The sequence below is a fragment of the Diabrotica undecimpunctata genome, chromosome 8 (assembly GCF_040954645.1).
Source record: "Diabrotica undecimpunctata isolate CICGRU chromosome 8, icDiaUnde3, whole genome shotgun sequence".
In the NCBI taxonomy this organism is placed as follows: Eukaryota; Metazoa; Arthropoda; class Insecta; order Coleoptera; family Chrysomelidae; genus Diabrotica; species Diabrotica undecimpunctata.
In genome coordinates this window covers 94,899,414-94,918,772 of record NC_092810.1, presented here as the reverse complement: position 1 = coordinate 94,918,772, position 19,359 = coordinate 94,899,414, and the positions used below count along the sequence as shown (strand labels likewise).

The following is a 19,359-nucleotide window of genomic DNA, read 5'->3' as shown; positions in this document are numbered from 1 at the left end:
AATTGCGACCACTTCTTTCTTCTTCCACTCGGTAGCAGTACGACATAACGCGATATATACCATAAAAAGTTGTTTTAATGGTGTTCAATTACTTGAAATTATTCTGTGAAGCTAATTGCATCAGTTAAATTTTTATTTTTGGGCAGGTGCAACTATAGAAGAATATATAAAAAATATAAATCTTAAATACGTAGAGAATGTGAAATGTTCTGGTCCAGAATATTAATTTACGGCTGTTATTTTTTATCTGTCGTCGGTGTGATAGCCAAGCAGGCTAGGTGAAAAGCGCGTTTACTGTACTGTCAGAAGTTTAGTGGAGTAATAATTCGGTCCCCGGCTAGCAAACAAAAGTTTAAAAGTTTTTAATGGATCTGCGACATAAATGAAAATACGATGGTATATTGACCTATAAAGTGATCCTACCAAGGACGACGACCATTGCATGTACTAATATACAATATTAGGACTATTTCATCAAAAGAAACACTTACAGAACTCCAAGAAGAACTTACGAACAATATATCATTGATATTAGTGAGGAGAGAAGAAATCCATGGCATACACAGACAAAAAGCATAATGAAAATAAAAAACAAAAAGACCAGAGTAGCCATTGGTATTACAAAACTAAACACAAGGCATAATTTTCAAATAATTCAGGCCTATGCTCCAAGATGTTTACTTAATGAAGAAAAGTGGGCATATTCTAAGAAAAAATTGCAAGCAAAATCAGTAATTAAAAAGTTCAATGTACAATGATCATCGATGGCTTCAATGGGAAAATTGAAGTAAAACCAAAAGAAGAAAAATTGGCCACGGGTAACCAAGGTCTAGGTAAAAGGAATAAAATAGAAGCACAACTGAAGTTTGCACTAGAACATAACCTTTATGTAATGAATACCTTCTTCAAAAAAGCTCCAAACAGAAACTGGACATTTCCAGACTGTGTCACCAAAAATGAAATAGATTACATATTACCAAATCCAAACGAAAAATGTTAGTGTATTGAATAAGTTTTTAGTTGGTAGCGAAAATCGAGCTGGAAGAGGAAAAGTAGCAATTAAATGATTAGCTATAAAATTAGACTTTTACTTACCTAAAGAGCAAGTAAGTTTTATTTCAGGTTAGGGTACAAACTATTACTTACTAATTATTAAAACTGTTATAGAAAACACAGTAGAATGCAACAAGCCACTGGTTCTAATATTTGTAGACTACAAAAAAGTGTTTGACTCGGCAGTTCAAGACAAAATAATTGCTGCTGAACCCAGCTGAATGTAGAGTAGACCATAGGTATGGAACACTTGTTAAAAATATATATAAGTGCAACAGCAAGTGTGAAACTACACGATAATACATCAAAATTTAAAATAGAACGTGGAGTAAGTCAAGGTGACAATGTCTTACCAAAACTGCTTACAATACTCCTAGAATATCCTAGAATGTTTAAAAACTTAAGTGGGACAGCACGGGAATTAATGGTCTATTGCGAAATATTAAAGTACGATTAAGGTATGATTAGCTGACGAGAAACAGTCTAAAACAAGCCTAAAAGTTCATAAGCGTAAAAGTAACCATAAACGACGTAGAGATCGAACAATTCTTCTTCTTCTTCTTCCTCAGCCTTTCCCTTTTCAGAGGTCGCTGTTCCTTACACTTTGTCGCCAATCATTTTTGTCCATCAGGTCTTCTTCACATCAACCGTTCTCTCTCAAGTGCTTTGTTACACAGTTCTTCCATCTTCTCCTCGGTTTACCTCTTCCTCTCCTTCCATTAACTTCTAACAGCTTAATCCTTCGTCCTATAATATTTTTTATCTCTACCTCTGACATGACCAAACCATTACAGTCTCTGTTCTCGAATCTTTTTTGAGACTGTAGTCACCCCTGCTCTTTCCCTAATTAAGTCGCTTCTGATCCTGTCCCTTTTAGTCTTACCCAACATCCACCGTAATATTTTCTCCTTAACTACCTTCATCTTCTTTTCCTGAACCTTCTTTACAGGGCACACTTCACCACACTTTTGTATATCTTTCCATTTAGGCCTTCCCCAATTTGTCGGTCGCAAATTACCTCGCTCATTCGCTTCCAGTCAAACCCACAGCCTATATCCGGGCAATTAATCGATTTAGTGTCACATTTTCCGTTAAATATCAGCCAAGATACTTAAATTCCAACTCGTTCTAGTTTTTCCCTAAGCAATTCTATAACCTCAATCATTCTTTTTCCTCTCATCCAATATTTCTTTGCTCTCTTCTACTAACACGATATCATCAGCAAAGAGCATTGACCAAGGAGCCCTCTCCCTTACATTCTCTGTCAATTCATCTATAACAAGATTAAACAGGTAAGGACTCTTACTTGCTTTTTCTATAATTTGTTTTATTTTAAATTCGATGTTATTAATTTCGATGTAATTAAATTCTGTATAATTTTTCTCTCCCTTCTTAGTTTTTAAATAAAATATAAACAAAAAGTTAAAGAATTAAGAACAAACTTCAAAAACTGGCTGAATCTTAGGCTATATTGTATGCTTAAAATAAATATCAGGTAAATGTTTGGGATGCTTAAGATCACCACGAGACCTATCAACATAAACGAATCTTACCTGAGCAATTCGAAGCTGATACACAAGTGGTTCCTAAAATAAAAATACTCCAACATATGGATAACGTTGTGGTTACATTCTTTGTCCTTTTTTCTAAGATGATCCAGTATCCTGACCTCTACCAATGCTTGATGGTGAAATCTCTTCTTGTTCCGTATTATTTTAATAGCGACGTGCTTGTTAGTCATGTGATCCAGCGCCCTTATGACTTGCCCGAAGCTGCCTTTACCAATGACTTCGAGAATTTCATAACGGAAGCCGATGTGATCGTGCAAAACCTGAAATAAAATGTTGTTTTAGATTAAATCAAAAAATGATTATAAACTAGATAATATATCCATTAAGTCTCTATACATAATCACTTTTACATCAAAAACTTATGAATTATGTTCCTTTATATAAAAAAATAAGAAGTAAAGGCTTAAAGTTTAAAAATAAATTTATCCTTGGACATTAGATTTATGCTGCATTACCATTTTTCTTACATATTATAGACGTAACAATAAAAATAACCACATAAGGACACAATCCTTAATTCATATTAGGAAATTATATCAAATTGTTCCGTATCCAAATGACTCTATATAGGGTGTCCCATAAATAATTTTACATTAGCTAATGGGTGATAGCTGACATCAAAATAAAGCGTTTGAGCTCAAATTGCTTAGGAAAAATGTTGCTAGTTTTCGTTTTACAGAGTGATTCAGTAATATTTTTTTATATTATTTTTAGGGATATCTTAAAAACTATTTAACCGATTTAAGTGAAATTTGGCATCTTGCTATTATTTAGTATGCTTAATATGAAAATGATATTCGTTTTACCATTGACATTAGGTGGCGCCACCTACTATAACATTGGTTCATTAATGTGGCCATAATCTGTTTGTCCGCCATGTATAAACATTCTAGAAAAAAAAAAACGTGAAATAGCATTCAATTCTACACAAAAAAGGTGTTCTTGTTTCAAATCAAAAAAGTACACTGTTTTCGAAATAAACGTATTTTTTAGAGACGTGCATAAAATAAAAAAAATTTACAAAAACTTATGTAAATTCAAACATTATTCACAAGGTCTTAAATAACAGTGAATATTAAATGTATTAGTAGTAGATAATCTTTGCAAATAAAATGCATATGCAAAACCTTTTACACAGTAACAAATTTAAAAAAAATCAGAAATTAAATTAAGTTAAACAATGAAGTAAATATAAAACAATTGACAAAGTGAATAATACAAAACGAAACGAAAAAAAAATTACAATAAGTGTTCAAAATGTTCACAATTAGATAAACTACATAATCTAAATCTTTTGTGTAAGTTTTGACTTATTTTAAATAATGTGTTTCTTTGATTACTATTAGAAATAATATATTGGACTTACATTTATTACCTAATTACGTTAACTCCCTCCACAATATTTTGCCATAACTCTTGACGGTTATTTATTTTTTTTATGAACAAGTGACTTTAGGTAACCCCACAAGTGAAAGTCTAGGGGATTTAGTTCGGGACGGCTTGCTGGCCATGGGTATACCCTACCTCTGTCAATCCACCTTTGAGGATAAATTTCATCCAGATAATTTCTAACTTATAGGCTATATTGTGGTGGTGCACCTTCATGCATGTACTAAGAGTTACGTCTCAAATTTAGAAGGATGTCTTCTAAAAGAGTTGGTAAATCTTCTCTCAAAAATTTAGATACGTTACTCCGTCAAGCCTAGTTGGTAATTCGAATGGTCCTTTAATACAATCCCCAAATATGCCACACCAGATATTTATGGAAAACTATATTCATGTTGAAAATGATGTTCTTGAAATGCTTGAGGATTTTCTGTTGCATAGGTATGGCTATTGCGCCAGTTAAACACACCTCTTATGATAAATATGGCCTCATCGGTAAATAAAATTTTATTATATAACATTGGATCGTCTAAATGCCGCCCTATCATAAACTGACTAAATCAGAGCCTTACTGGAAAATCCTGTGGTAAACGATTCTGTACTGGAGTAAAACGATACGGATACATATTTTCTGTCCGTATTATTCTTGTCACTGTGGATTTGCTTATAGCAGTGGCCGCAGAAACAAGCCTTGTACTAGTTTCTGGATCATCTGCGACACGCACAACCATTTCATCGTCCATATCCTCATCAATTACCTTCGGTCTTCCAGCATCCTGTTTTAGGGATGAAATGACCCTGTTTCGCTTAATCTGTCGAACAATGACCTAATAGTTTTATGGTTTGGTTGCCTTCTATTGGGATAAAGTTCGAAATAGTTAGTTAAGTGGTTTATAAAAAAATTAATAGCACTTTGACAAATAATGACCCGCACTGCACTTTGACAACTAATAATAAATAAATTCGTAGTTACGTCTTGACGTTGCTATTAAGTTCAAAGCATACTTGTTTTGCAAAAAATTAAATAGAGACATGCATCATTAACAAAATACGTTTATTTCGAAAACGATACTTCTTTAGGTGCAATTGGGAAAAATGTTAAGAGTGAATTTTTATAAAAATGACAATATGAAGTACCTATGCGCTCACCTGCAGTATAAAGTTAGTTGCTAAATCTTTGAAGTTACGTATGTATTAGTGCAAATAAAGTGTGAAAAAAATATATTTTCTAATTTTTGTGGTGCAACCTCACCATAAACTTCGTCCAGGTCGGCTTTGATTTGTACATTCATTTTACCCTTTTTGTGGAGAAACTTAATCACCAAACCATAACGGCTACTTTTGACGGCTGTAAAAACCAAACTAACTGTTTTTAAAACTTAAATTTTGACAGATATCATGTCATAAATGACAAATGTCAACACCGAAACCAATTCGGTATCAAATAGCGCCATCTATCAAAGGTTAGTTTAATGTCAATCTATCCTCGTATATTATTTTCGGTATTATTTAATAAAATTTTTAGGAAACTTGTAATCATATAATAGAAGTATAACTTCTTTCCTGCATACAAAGTACACACACATTATTTTTTTTATAATAATAGACTCACACTGCACTTTGACAATAAATAGTAAAGAAATTCGTATTTACGCCTTGACTTTGCCATTAAGTTCACAGTATACCTAGATACCAATGTTATAGTAGGTGGCGCCACCTCGTGTCAATGGTAAAACTAGTATCACTTTCATATTAAGTATACTAAATAATAGGAAGATACCAAATTTCACTTAAATCAACAACATTTGCCTAAGCAATTTGAGCTCAAACAGTTTATTTTGATGTCAGCTATCACCCATTAGCTAATATCCAATTCATTATGGGACACCATGTACAACGTTGGGATACTGTATGAAACCAACTAAATAACTTTGCGTTAATGTACATAGCCCATCCGACTCCAAATTTTTTATTACTACTCTATTTCCGGATTCACCGGAAATACCCTACTTTATTTATTAAATAAGTATAATAAGTTGTAGAACAAAAATGGTTTATTTAAGTGAAAAATATTGTATTTAAATATTAATAATGATGGGTTATGGTAATCATGTTTAAACAGCATCCTAAAAACTAGAATATTTAGATGAAAATTGTCCAAAATAGGCTTATAGTCCCATTTGTTTCTAGACGGAAACTAGACTGGTGACAAGTATTTAAATTTACTAAATAACCAAATATACCTGCACTTCAACAGAACGACCAGTTACCACAAAATGTTTGGTTTCAACAAGAGGGAGCGCTTTCCCACAATTATCGACGGGTTAGAAATTTTTTGAATGCGAATTTTCCAAATCCATGGATTGGATGCTAAGCATTCATAGAATAGCCTGCTTGTTCTCCGAACCTTAATCCGTTAGATTTTTTCTTTTACGTTATCCAAAGTCACGTGTTTACATTAAGCGATCAACATGTTTGCAGGATTTGAAACTAAGAATTATTGATAAATATTAAATAATACGTAGAGAAAGAAGTCTTGGAAAGATTAATTCGCGAATTTATTAATAGGCTTCCACATTGTCAGGAGGTGAACCTCGGAAAATTCGAAATGATTGTTTAAATTATTAGTCTCATTGGCCTTAGAAAATAAATTTACCTACTCATTAACTGTAAAGTGATTCATTTCTCGTCTTAACAAATAATTTTTTTTACCAAACTTGGTATGTATGAGTTATAAATAGCAAGTTCTTTTAAAATCTGCAAAAATATATAGGATTGCCCATTTAAACTAAAAAAGTTGAGGTGATTTCCGATGAATCCGGAAGTAGAGTAGTAATAAAAAAATATGGTGTTATATGCGTTATATATCATTATACTTGCCAATTATTGGCGTTTCTTTGTTTTAAATTATTTAGTTGGTTTTATACTTCATGACAAATATGATTAAGGGAAACGCTAGGCAAGCAGATGTAACAGATTTAAAGGTAGAAATACTTCTTTCCTTCTTTATTTTTTTATTTGGGGATATTACCCGTTTTTCTGCAGCTTTGCCTCGTATCTTCCCTAATAGAGCTGACGAACTCTTTTCTTTTAAAAAGAGAACGAAAATTGTACAGGTGTATTTTAAGTTTATATATGTTACTTACTTTATTATAACTTCCACTATCATCGTCAAATCCTCCATTTTGGCTACCTCCATGTTCTCCATGTATCTTACACGCAGTTAGTCCCAGGTACCAGATTTTTGAATATTTTTCTATCTCAGTCTTTTCGTAGTCAGACAGTCGATTTCCATAAACACGTAGTGCATCTGTAAATAACAAAAACATATGTAATTCCACAAAAAATTGTTAATTGTTGAAATTAAAACAAATTTGTGATGTAAAAAGAAAAATCTTGAAAATCTAATTATAAAATAGGTACGTAGTCAGCTGGAATAGATACAATAAAAAAATTTAAAAAAAATGAATGAAAAAAAAGTTTCTTGAATTATTGTTTTTTGTTGAAAAAAAAAATATGAAATTTTGTTGAAATAAATACCTTAAAAAACCCACTAAAATAAACAAAAACAACTCGACAAAATTCCCTATATGTAGGCGAAAATAGTAAAGAGAATATATCCAAAAAGGACGACCGACTACTATTAATATTTTAAGAAAATATAACTCCAATGCCCAATGAGCATATGTTAGGGAAGTTTGAAAAAAAAATACACCATTTATCTTGTCTAAACTTTAACAGGAAGATAGAAAGATCATATACCATATATTGTTTTATAAAAGCTTATTTTTATTAATGGCATAGACATTAGTCATTCAGCCAGTTGCAATAGATTCTCTAATCAGACATCAGACAAATACACAATCATATTTCTAATAAAAAATTAACGGATAATTAAAAGAAAAAAATATGATAAAGAAATACACGGGGCATTTTCTTCTCGTTTAGGAACCCATCAAGACATATTTAGTAGACAAACAAAACTGGATAATGAATAAAGTGTTATAACATTTAGGATAAACGAAGAATGAAAGTCTAAACTTTAAATCCACTCGATCATAAAAAGATTTATGCTCGCGTATAAATCTTATAGAACCGTGCATGTGTCTGATAAGAAATCTATAATGATATTGTTTATTTGTTGTGAGCCTGTAGCCAACAGACACTGGATATTGATAGGGTCATACATCTGAAATTTAATTAAATATTTGTAGAGGGTTTGTTGTTGAAACTTAGAACATTCAAAAAAGATATGGTCAAAATCACCCAGTTTACCGAAATGTTTGCAATTATCGTCTGCAATCACATTTATTTTGACTAAATGACTTGGGTAACACGCATATCCAAAGAGTAGTCGATTGATGGTGGTTATATATTTACGTGGAGTTTTAAAACTCTTAAACCAAGTATTTTGTAGAATAACTATTTATAAAGTGATATATCTTGTATGGTTTGTAAAGCAGTAAATATTCCATTGATCTTTCTATGTCGATAGCTGATTTTTTTTAAACCGTAATGGCATCTGATATACAAAAGCTAATAGAACAAACGAAAACCCAGAAAGATATCACTTCATGTAGTTTTAGTGCATTTGGAAAAGTTTTAGTTTACAAACTATTAAACTAAAGAGTAAACAAAATGCAGTAAGCTATAACTTTGTGAATTAGTATATGTAAATTTTGGAACGGACAAATTTTTAGTTACTTGCTATTTTCACTGGAATATAACCACAATTTTAGCTTAAAATCTGTTTATTTTGACGTTTCGGTTTCCAATTTGGATTTCATGTGAAAATAGGTCAGAGCTAGTTGCTTAGTCCTTAGTCCTTATTATTCTCTTTAGTATTGGATCAGCTAACACGGCAACTGAAAGGTAACATTCCCTGTTAATGTATGCTGATGATGTAGTGTTAGTACGAAGAATTGAAAGGGATTTGAAACGACCACTGAAACAGTGGAGACAAGCTCTTGTCTCCCCTTTTATTAAAAGAAAAAAATATGCAAAACTTAGTAAAACAAAAAAAGAGTATTTGGAATGTTCATTTGAAGATGTTAGCACTACAAATAAAATGATAACTTTGAAAGTAAAATAATTGTTAAAAGTCATAGCTGCAAGTACCTAGGATCGTTATTACAGAGTAATTGGGAAATAAATGCATGCAGAATAGGTAGGGTGGGATAGATGAAGCGGAGTGAAGCGAGCGGTATGTATGTTGTGTGATAGGTCTTCAATTTTTATTTGGATCATTTTTCGATATCGTTTTTCGATTTTTTTGGATAAAAAAAATATTTTTTTCACTTTTTTAGATTGTTAAAAAAACAAAGCAAAATCAGCTTCACGTCTTTACGGACTTTTCATCAGCTGCCCCTCATATACCATTTAGAAACTTTAAATATCTGTATTCGATTGTTTCAGATTTTTTTCTTCCTTGACTGAGGCATATGGCCAAACTTAATAAATTCAATATACGATCTAATGTAAAAAATATAATAACAGACTAGCCATAGGGCAGCTTTTCCTTAATATATTCAGCACTTTACTTATTTACTTTGTGCTTCCATGAAACAGATTGTAAATTAAAATGGGTAATAAAAAAATAATTTTTAGAAAATGTTGCTGAACTTTAAAATCCGTTTAAATCGTTCACTAATTATTCTACACAATTCTCTGGGAAAAAGTGTCTGCTAAATATAATGAATAACTAAACGATGATAAACGGATTATACCGGAGATTCCAGCTAACCAGCATGTAGTTTTAATTTCGTTCCTTAAACTCTATCCAAACCGTCCCATTTATGTACGTATCTACTGTGTTAAGTAAAAATATATAACTCGGCAACATCTATTGATACCATAATGATACAAAATACAATGGCCTTACCTCCTGAGGTCAAAATGTATGTTTGATGTAAAAAATTAAATATATAAACAATCGGAATATTACAACCAACGGTGCCGAGCCATAACGAGTTAATATATATATATATATATATATATATATATATATATATATATATATATATATATATATATATAGATATATACATTTATATCTATTTTTGTTGTATGTTTAATAATTTTCGAGATATCCACGATGTAACATTATAAACAATCTTCGGGATATTGTTTTAAAGCTACTTTCTTATGGCATCTTAATTTAATTTACTATTTTCAATGGAAATAAACCACAATGGTACTTTAATTTAAAAAAAGTTTTTTGATTTTTGGATTTTCACTTCAGGACAAAAATCTAAGAGCTCACTACAAAGAACACTATAGAGAAAAAAATAAATTCTTTCAGCTAATCAAGGTATTTTAAAAAAATAGTATTTTATTTTTACTTTTAGAAATCGAAATACATCTTTTGTCAAGCATCATATAAACAGACTATAATTCTACCTATATAACCTATATATTATAACCTATATTTTATAGTACATATTACCAATGGCCCAAATACGTGTCTTAAAAGCTGGTTTACTCCTAACTAGAACTTTGCACCAATCTAAACATACATCCCCTCAAGCGATAATGTTCTCACTTTCCATTAATGTTTATCGACGTATATACAAATATTGGAACTTAAGGTTAACGGCATAATTTTAGTGCTTGTGCAAAGCCAGATGATATTAGAATCTTTATATAATAGCAAGAGTATGCACTGTTACAGACTAATAAGTTTGTAAGCCCCTAAGGGCTTCACAAAGCAAACACATGAATATGTCAACATTTGTACTATCGTTAGCAAGTGATATGACAACGGATATATTAACAGGTATCCTTATAAGGAAATGAGATTTCCAGAGAACTTCCTTGCAGATTATATATATATATATATATATATATATATATATATATATATATATATATATATATATATATATATATATATATATATATATACTTAAAGAGTATAAATTAATATATATTTATATATATGTATATGTATATATATATATATATATATATATATATATATATATATATATAATTTATAAAATCAAGTATTGTAAAATTTGGAACTAGATTTTATTATTCCATTTTAATCAACGTTTCGGCATAATCCTCGCCTTTGTTAAGACTCTAAAATGTGCAAGATTGAGAACAAGATGATATTGTAAAACATATAAAAATTTACTAATACGTAAAGCGAGACACTAACATTAATGAACGAGAGGAGAGTAAAAACTAACATTTAATGGAGAATGTTACAACTTTAAGAATTTTTGTATGGAGTTTTGTTTCAGATTGTAATATATTTTATTTAGGTTCATTGTCATTGATTGCGATAGTGTTCTAACGTGTTCTTTTTATTTCTGTTTATTCATACCTATATCTCCCTCTTCCTTTAATTTTGCTCGGTTTTTAACATATTGATGCTTTCGAAGTCAAATAAATGCTTCCTCTCATTCTAATGCTTTTTCAGCGTAGTGGTGTTGTTCTTGTCGTATTTGTGGGAATGAATTCTGGATTGAACCAGCTAACTATTTTGTCCAATGTAGTCAATATATATATATATATTTGATTGATTATCGCCATGCTAACCTCCACCCTCCAAAGACTTTCTTCAACCTAGGTATGATTTCACTTTCTCATATTATTGTTTACACGTTTGGTTTTTATTTCTTAATACCGCTTTTTCTAGTTGATTTCTATATTAGTTTTTCTATATTGGTTATTGGTGTCCTTCTTGGGAAAAAAACAAAAAAAAAATACTGGAGCACATAACTCCACTGAAATAACCAACACTCTGAATAACTAAAATTCGAAAAGACCTCAAAAGAGCAAATATAAACGAAACAGGCATCCCAGACAAAAACACCTTAAGACAATTATACTTATACAAATGGGACATAACGCCAAAGCAAACCAACCAGAAGCAATACACACCAAAATGTATACGTTCTATCCTCTTTTTTAAGTTTCTTTTTTTTTTAATTTTAATCTGATTTTCTTACAAAACGGTTATTGCACTTGTTTATTTATTAAACAACTTTAGTGAACAATTCACAAGAAACTAGAGCTTTACTAGAAGTAAAAAGGCACATAGTACACATAATGTGTGTGTATCTGATATAGAAATATATATTCTTTTTCTTAAAAGTTAAAAAACAGATTTCACAAGTATTTTACCATATACATACATAAATACGAGTATTTGATCAGTCAATAAAATGCACGGATGCTTTCGACCACACTCGGAAAGGAAATTATAAACAGGTACTTAATAGTCAATAAAATAACGGTTTTATATCGAAGTCGAAAGTGTCATTTAAAAATTTCACTGGAATGATTTAACGGTATTAGGTGTATCGCTGCTTTTCTGTACGTGATACTGTTATGCTTCAAGTTGAGGTTTCGTTCGAGTAATTGTTTACATGCTCCAGTAAATAAATAAATATTGGTGTTTGTTGAGAACTGGTCATTTTATATTCGTTTATTTAATCCTCTAGCGGGCTCGCACCCTATCGTAAAAATGATGTATGATCTTTGTTCTTTTTAGTGATTTTTATATGATCTATTAAAATCCAGAGAATCTTTATATAACTACAAAGTAAAAGGGAAAAATCCCAGTGGTTGGCTGTACACCATAATTAAAAAAAAACTTACAGAAAAGTGAAGCCTTCTGGTGTATAATAGTATATTTTATTAAAAAATATTAAAAATTCGTCCAAAAGGATTATAGTTCTTCAAAACATTTTCAGTTTTGTCGGACTATAATCTATATAAATTTTAAATACTTTTATTAAAATATACCATCATACACCAAAAGTCTTTACTCCTGTGTGTTTCTTAAACCTGTTTTATAACAGTTTTATTATTGGTCTGAACATGTACCACAGAGAAACGAATCATGCGTTTGGATTAAGAATTTGGATCACTTTACTATCGACCAGGTCCATCTGTAATATAATAATAATTGATCTTATTTTTTTTTTTTTTTTTTTTTTTTTTTTTTATTGAAAATTAACGTGCTCGGCAACAAAGGCCACTTACACGAAAACGGTTACAAATGTAAAACTGTTACAATAAATTACAAGAATATGTTATAGAGTACATATTGTTAGAATACAATCAAAATTATATTTTATAATATAACTGAACGTCTCTGAGGAATTTTAGACTTGAGGTTATTTGATCCAAGTTATTGAGTATGTCTTTTAAATCACTTTTAAGGCAATAAAATAGTCTTTTTGCTGAGTATTGATGACATTCGGTGAGAATATGGTTAACTGTTAGATGTGATTGACAGGTCTCACAAGTGGGTCGGTTGCTGGATGACATCAGGTATCCGTGTGTTAATCTTGTATGTCCTATTCGAAGTCTTCGTGTTACAATAGCATCTCGTCTGGACATACTGGCAGAGATCAAATTAAGGGGGCTATCGACTAACTGTTGGATATGATGTAATGCTGAGTTATTGGTGTCCCAGTGTTGTTGCCATCGGGTTCTTGCTTGTTTCTTAATGTGAGATTTTAAATCTTTACTAATTTGTATATTAACCGTATTATCAGATGATGTTGAGGCAAGTTTTGCATGGCTGTCTGCAAGTTCGTTGCCTGTGATACCAATATGGGATGGTAGCCAGATTAATGTAACTGTTATTTTTTGGGAAGCGATTAGTTGGTAACAATCAAGGATCTTTTGGACAATAGGATGATCAGTGAATATATTTTGGATAGATTGTATTGAGGCTAGTGAGTCTGTGCATATTGCAACTTGTTTATCAGGTGAAGAAATGGATTTGAAAGCCTGAAATATGCTAAATAGTTCGCCAGTGAAAACGCTACAAAACGAGGGGATACAAGATGATGTGATAAGGATATCTGACGTGGTAACAGAACAGCCTACTCCTGTATCATTCTTTGAGGCATCAGTGTAAAGTACTATGTCGTATTTATTTGTAAATATAATTTCTTTAAAAGACTTTTTAATGAGTTCCCTGGGTGTTGTAAGTTTATCGAATCTTGTAAGAGATGTGTTAAACTGAGGGGTGATTACAGACCAAGGAGGATGTGGAGGTAGGGGTCGTGGGATTGTTTGTGATAGAGGGATGTTATTAAGTAATTGTGTTAAAATTAGTGGAATGGGTTTTATTGATGGTGATTTAGTATAGTAATGCTGGTTGTTAGTTGATGAAGTAAGAAGAAGATAAACTGGATTGGAGGTATTGGATGAAACGGAGGCAGCATAGGAAAGTAATAATTGTTCACGTCTAATCCAAAGTGGGAACTCATTGGCTTCGCAATATAGACTTTCTACGGGGCTAGATCGAAAGGCTCCTAAACAAATTCGTAAGGCTGTGTGATGTATCGAATTTAAAAGGTTAAGGTGTGTTTTAGAGGCAGAGATATATATGTAACAACCATAATCCAGTTTGGAACGAATGATAGACCTATATATCTTAAGCAGGGAGTTCTCATCTGCGCCCCAATGATAGTTTGAAAGAGTTTTGATAATGTTAAGCCTCTTGTTTGCTTCACCTTTTATTTCTAGAATATGTTGTTTCCAGGTGAGTCGTGAATCAAACGTTACACCGAGAATTTTGCATTCCTTGACTACTGGAAGATTCGCTCTCTCAATCATAATATTAGGGGATTGGAAGGGTGATAGTCTACTAAATTTTATTATTTTTGATTTTGTATATGATAAAGACAGGCCTATGGAGCTTGTTTTTTTAACTAGTGTATCTACTGCGGATTGAATAAGCTTGGAAGTTGTAGAGATAGATCGTCCGTGGCAGTAAATTATCAGGTCATCTGCGTATAGGACATGCCTAATAGGGGATATTATATCAGAGCACAAGTCGCTTATTGCTAGGTTAAACAGAGTGGGGCTTAATATTGAACCTTGTGGTACGCCGTCAGTTTGATGGTGTAGTGATGAAAAAATGCCATTGACAGAGACTCTAAATGTTCGTGAAGTTAAGAAATTTTGTATAAAATTAAATATGTTACCCTTAATGTTATAATGAGAAAGTTTCTTCAGTATAGATTGCCTGCTAATTGTATCAAATGCACCTTCAATATCAAACACTGCTGCAATGACTTCTTGTCTCCTATTGAAGGCATCGGAAATATGACTTTGGAGAAGTATTAGATTGTCTTGAGTAGAGCGATTACGTCGAAACCCTGACTGTTCTTTTGGAATTATATTATATTTGTTAAAAAACCACGTAAGACGTTTATTGATCATTTTTTCAAAGATTTTGCACATGGTACATGTTAGAGATATTGGTCGATAAGCGCTGGGTGATGATCGTGATATGTTAGGCTTTTTAATGGGTATTACAATTGAGGTTTGCCACTGATTAGGAAACTTGTTAGATGACCAGATTAAGTTAAACATTTCAAGAAGTTTAAGATGACCCAAACTAGATAGTTTTTTTATAAAAATGTAAGGAATATCGTCGGGGCCGGAAGCAGTGTTCTTAAGAGTTTTAATAACCGAAGTAAGTTCTATGTAAGAGAATTGGGAATTTAAGTAATCGATATCTTTGACAGTTGCTGAAGAACTTGGAAAGGAAGCATCGACTACTGGCTCGATTTGAGAGCAATTTATTTTGCTTTTAAATTTTTTGTCGAAGTGACTGGCTAGGGTCTCACCAATTTCTTGATTGTCACTAATTACATTATCATTTAAAATTAGACTAGATATTTTAGTATTTGTATTGATTCCTTGAATTTGTCGTATTTTTTTCCAAAGATTAGTAGGACTGGTATTTTCATTGATAGAAGATACATAGTTTCTCCATGACGATTTTTTACTTTGTTTTATAATAAATCGCGACCTGGCTCTAGCTTTTTTTAATTCTGCGAGGTTTTCTGGTGTTTTATTTTTCCGATAATCTCTAAGTGCCTCCTTATGTTGTTCTACGGAGATTTTGCAAGAATTATTCCACCACGGAACCCTTTTATGTTTGTGTGAAACAGAATTTTTGCCAATATGCAAATTGGCAGCTGAGAGTATCGTGTTTGTGACTAATGATAAATTGTAGTCAATATTGTTGGATAGTGTGAGAAAAGGTAAGGTGGCATCTGTTTTGGTAGTGTAGCTTAGCCAGTCGGCATTTTTGAGTTGCCAGTAGCTTCTGGATATAGTTTGTTTAGAGTTGGGGATATCAGTGGATATAAATATGGGGTAATGATTGCTATCGTAAAGATCATCAGCAACTTTCCAATTTAGTAAAGGTGCGGATTTTGGATCACTAAAGCTAAGATCTATAGAAGAAAATGTGCCTGATGAGAAATTCAAGTGTGTACTAGAGCCTGTATTTAGTAGACAGGAATCTGTACAATTAATAACGTTTTCAATAGTTTTACCTTTGTTTGACGTGCTATTGGAACCCCACATAGGGTTGTGAGCGTTGAAATCGCCTACAAGAATGTAGGGAGAAGGGAGCTGATAAATGAGGTCAAGAAGTTCTATTTCCTTTAGAGAGTGATTGGGTGGAATGTATACGCTACAAATAGTAATCTTATTAGGACACCAAGTGGTTATGGCGATAGCCTCAAGTTCGGTGGTGAGAGGAAGGTGCGAAGAAAATAGTTCACTGGAAATAAAAATTGAAGTTCCACCACTGGCTCTGTTGCAGTCAGCTCGAATATAATGATATCCTTCAAAATTGTTTAGTTTAGGAAATAGTAATTTTTGAGTTAGTTTCTTGTAAGCATATGATTTCAGGTTGTTCTTCGGAAGTTAATTGCTGGATTCTTTCTATGCGAGGAAAGAAACCATCGCAATTCCATTGAATTATTTTGAATGTAATGTTTAAATGTGATAAGTGTGGGACTACTGTAAGGATTGTTGAGAGCATTGAGAAATAGGAGCGTTAGTTTCATCGTCAGATAGGTAATCGGATGATGCACTTAAATTGTCGGAGTCTTCAGGATTAAGCTGTCTTTTAATTTTTTTTTGCAATCTTGTTATTCGGTTTTTAAAGGATCTCTCTTTTGATTGCGAATGAAGAAGAGATAAATCATTAAGCAATCCCTGGATATTGGAAGTGAAATTGAGAGCTTCTCTAAGTGGGTCCGGTATGCCGTAGGTAATTTCTAGGAAAGCTATAAATTGGTTTTCAGTAAGAGTTAGTTCGGATAAATTATTTTTATAAATGGCTTGGACTGCATTATAAGAAATGGGTGTCAATTTATGTTCTTTTGTTTCAATTGTTTTACTTTTTTTCTTTTGCGGCTGGCTAAAAGAATTAGTGGTAGATTTTACAGATAAGGGGGGAGGCATTTGATTGATAGTTGGTTCTGGAGTAGGAACTGGAGAAAGTTGAGAAGGGGTGCCAGCATTACTGTCACTGGATATAGCCCGTTTCTGTCTCTGTACGGGAGGTGATGCTAACTGTGTAACTAAGGGGATGCTTTTTGCCACATTAGTTGTAGTTTCGGGGTAAGATGTGGATGGTGCATTGATTTGATTGGGAGTGCATTCGGGTATCGTTGTATTTGTGGGCATGGATACGGATGTAGTGGGAGAGGGAAGTTCGGATTGGGCTACAGAAATTGGTTCATTGGTACAAGTTTCAGCAGTATGACCATCTTGTTTACATAAAAAACATTGTAATTTGTCAGTAGACACAAATATTCGATATGATGTGTAGTCATGAGTTATTACAAGAGAGGTCTGGACTGAAAAGTTTTCTTTATCCGGAATAACGTACGCCACTCTTCGGAAGCTCATTATATGTGCATATTCATCACCTAGCGAGCCACATTTCACGAATGATACAGGAGAGACTATCTGTAAACCGATTTTTTTTAAAGCTTCTTCGATAGTGCTGTGAGGTATCGTGGGAGATACATTTGATATAAGAATACGCTTAGCAGGTGTTATAAGTCTTCGGATAGGAACAACTGTTGAGTTAATAATGATACTTTGGTGGGCACTGAGAAGATCGTCGATTAGTTTAACAGAGTTTAAATAAATACAAATGCGGTTATTTGAGATTCGAGACGCAAAGATGATATTTTTTGGGGTAACAATGTCTCCTATAGCTTTTATGTACTCAAATAGAACGACATTAGGAAGGGCATGTAAGATAATGGCTTGATTTTTATGAGGAAACGTAGGAGGTGGAGGTTTAGATAAAGTGGCAGCAACATAAGACTTGGTATTATTGATCGTGTTATTTTGTGAGGTCATTTGAGTAGTAGTTGAGGTCATTTTAGTGAGCGGTTCTGGATACCAAAACCACTACACATAAATTTTTATTATCAATGCAACAGATGTCCTAGTGGGACTCTGTGGATAAAAGGATTAAAAATAACAGTTACCTTAATTTTTTTTTTACGCCACTGGAAAGTCAAATTGACCAATGCACTTTTGAACCATTAAAGTTAAAATGTTTCGGTGAAATTGTCACATATCGGTCTTTACTCGTCGGCTGCTTAAATTGGAATGGAATAGGATTTTGATTTTACCACTATTCACTATTTACTCGTTCAGACTTTAAGAATAATCATTTAAATATTTAAATTTTAAGGAGAAACTTTGAAATGCGTCTATACACTTTGACAGTTGTTTGACAGATGAATTGATCTTATTGACAATATTGAATAATTGATTAATAAATGAGAAAAAGCAATAGAATTGAAAAATTATTCTCTACCATCTTCCTTGTACCCAAATGGAAATTAACATTACCAAAATAACCATTATTATTCATATTATATCAATGTTTTTAGAATTATATGTCACAACTAGAGTTTTTAGAATAAAATAAAAAGATGTCTTTTTCAAACCTCAAAGAAGTCAAAGCAAGAGTGCCACGAGGAAATATACTTGACCCGATACTGTACTTTCCATCCATCCAATGGCACTACAGCCCAAATCGGGCCTTGGCCTCCTTCAACAGGCTTCTCCAATCATCTCGATTTACCGCTGTTCTTTTCCATGAACGCGTTCCCAGGCAGTTCCTGGCATCCTCATCGACTTCGTCTTCCCATCTCTTTTTAGGTATTCCAACAGGTCTTTTTCCCTGCATTCTTGTATTTAATAATTTTCTGGGGATTCTATTCTCATGCATGCGGACCACATGCCCTGCCCACCGTAATCTCTGCAGTTTAGTGTGTTGTGCTAGAGTTGGTTCGCTATATTGCTCGTATATTTCTCTATTATACCTAATTCGCTAGTTGTTGTTTTCACTTATTCGGCCCAGGATCCTACGTAATATTTTTCTTTCAAACACATCTAATGCATTGGCAGATTTCTGTGTCACCACCCATGTTTCACAACCATAACTTACTATGGGCCTGATTATTGTTTTATAGACCTGGAGTTTTGTTTTCCGGTGTACGTCTCGTGATTTGAATATGTGGCCCATCGCGAAATAGGCTTT

The 19,359-nt window shown here is 32.5% G+C and overlaps 1 protein-coding gene and 1 long non-coding RNA gene across 4 annotated transcripts in view; one reads left to right on the top strand and one right to left on the bottom strand.

Annotated features, from left to right (window-relative positions):
* Nucleotides 1-19,359, top strand: part of LOC140447774 (uncharacterized) — a 495,584-nt gene that overhangs the window by 60,145 nt on the left and 416,080 nt on the right. The window lies entirely within an intron of this gene.
* The window catches only part of Dyrk2 (Dual-specificity tyrosine phosphorylation-regulated kinase 2), a 322,813-nt gene that overhangs the window by 45,347 nt on the left and 258,107 nt on the right, over nt 1-19,359 (bottom strand). For all 3 annotated transcript variants that reach the window (XM_072540631.1, XM_072540629.1, XM_072540630.1), the window contains exons 5-6: nt 7,157-7,320; nt 2,607-2,884 (exon numbers count right to left, since the gene is read on the bottom strand). In XM_072540631.1, coding sequence (XP_072396732.1) covers nt 2,607-2,884; nt 7,157-7,320 — 442 coding nt within the window. The remainder of the gene's footprint in view (nt 1-2,606; nt 2,885-7,156; nt 7,321-19,359) is intronic.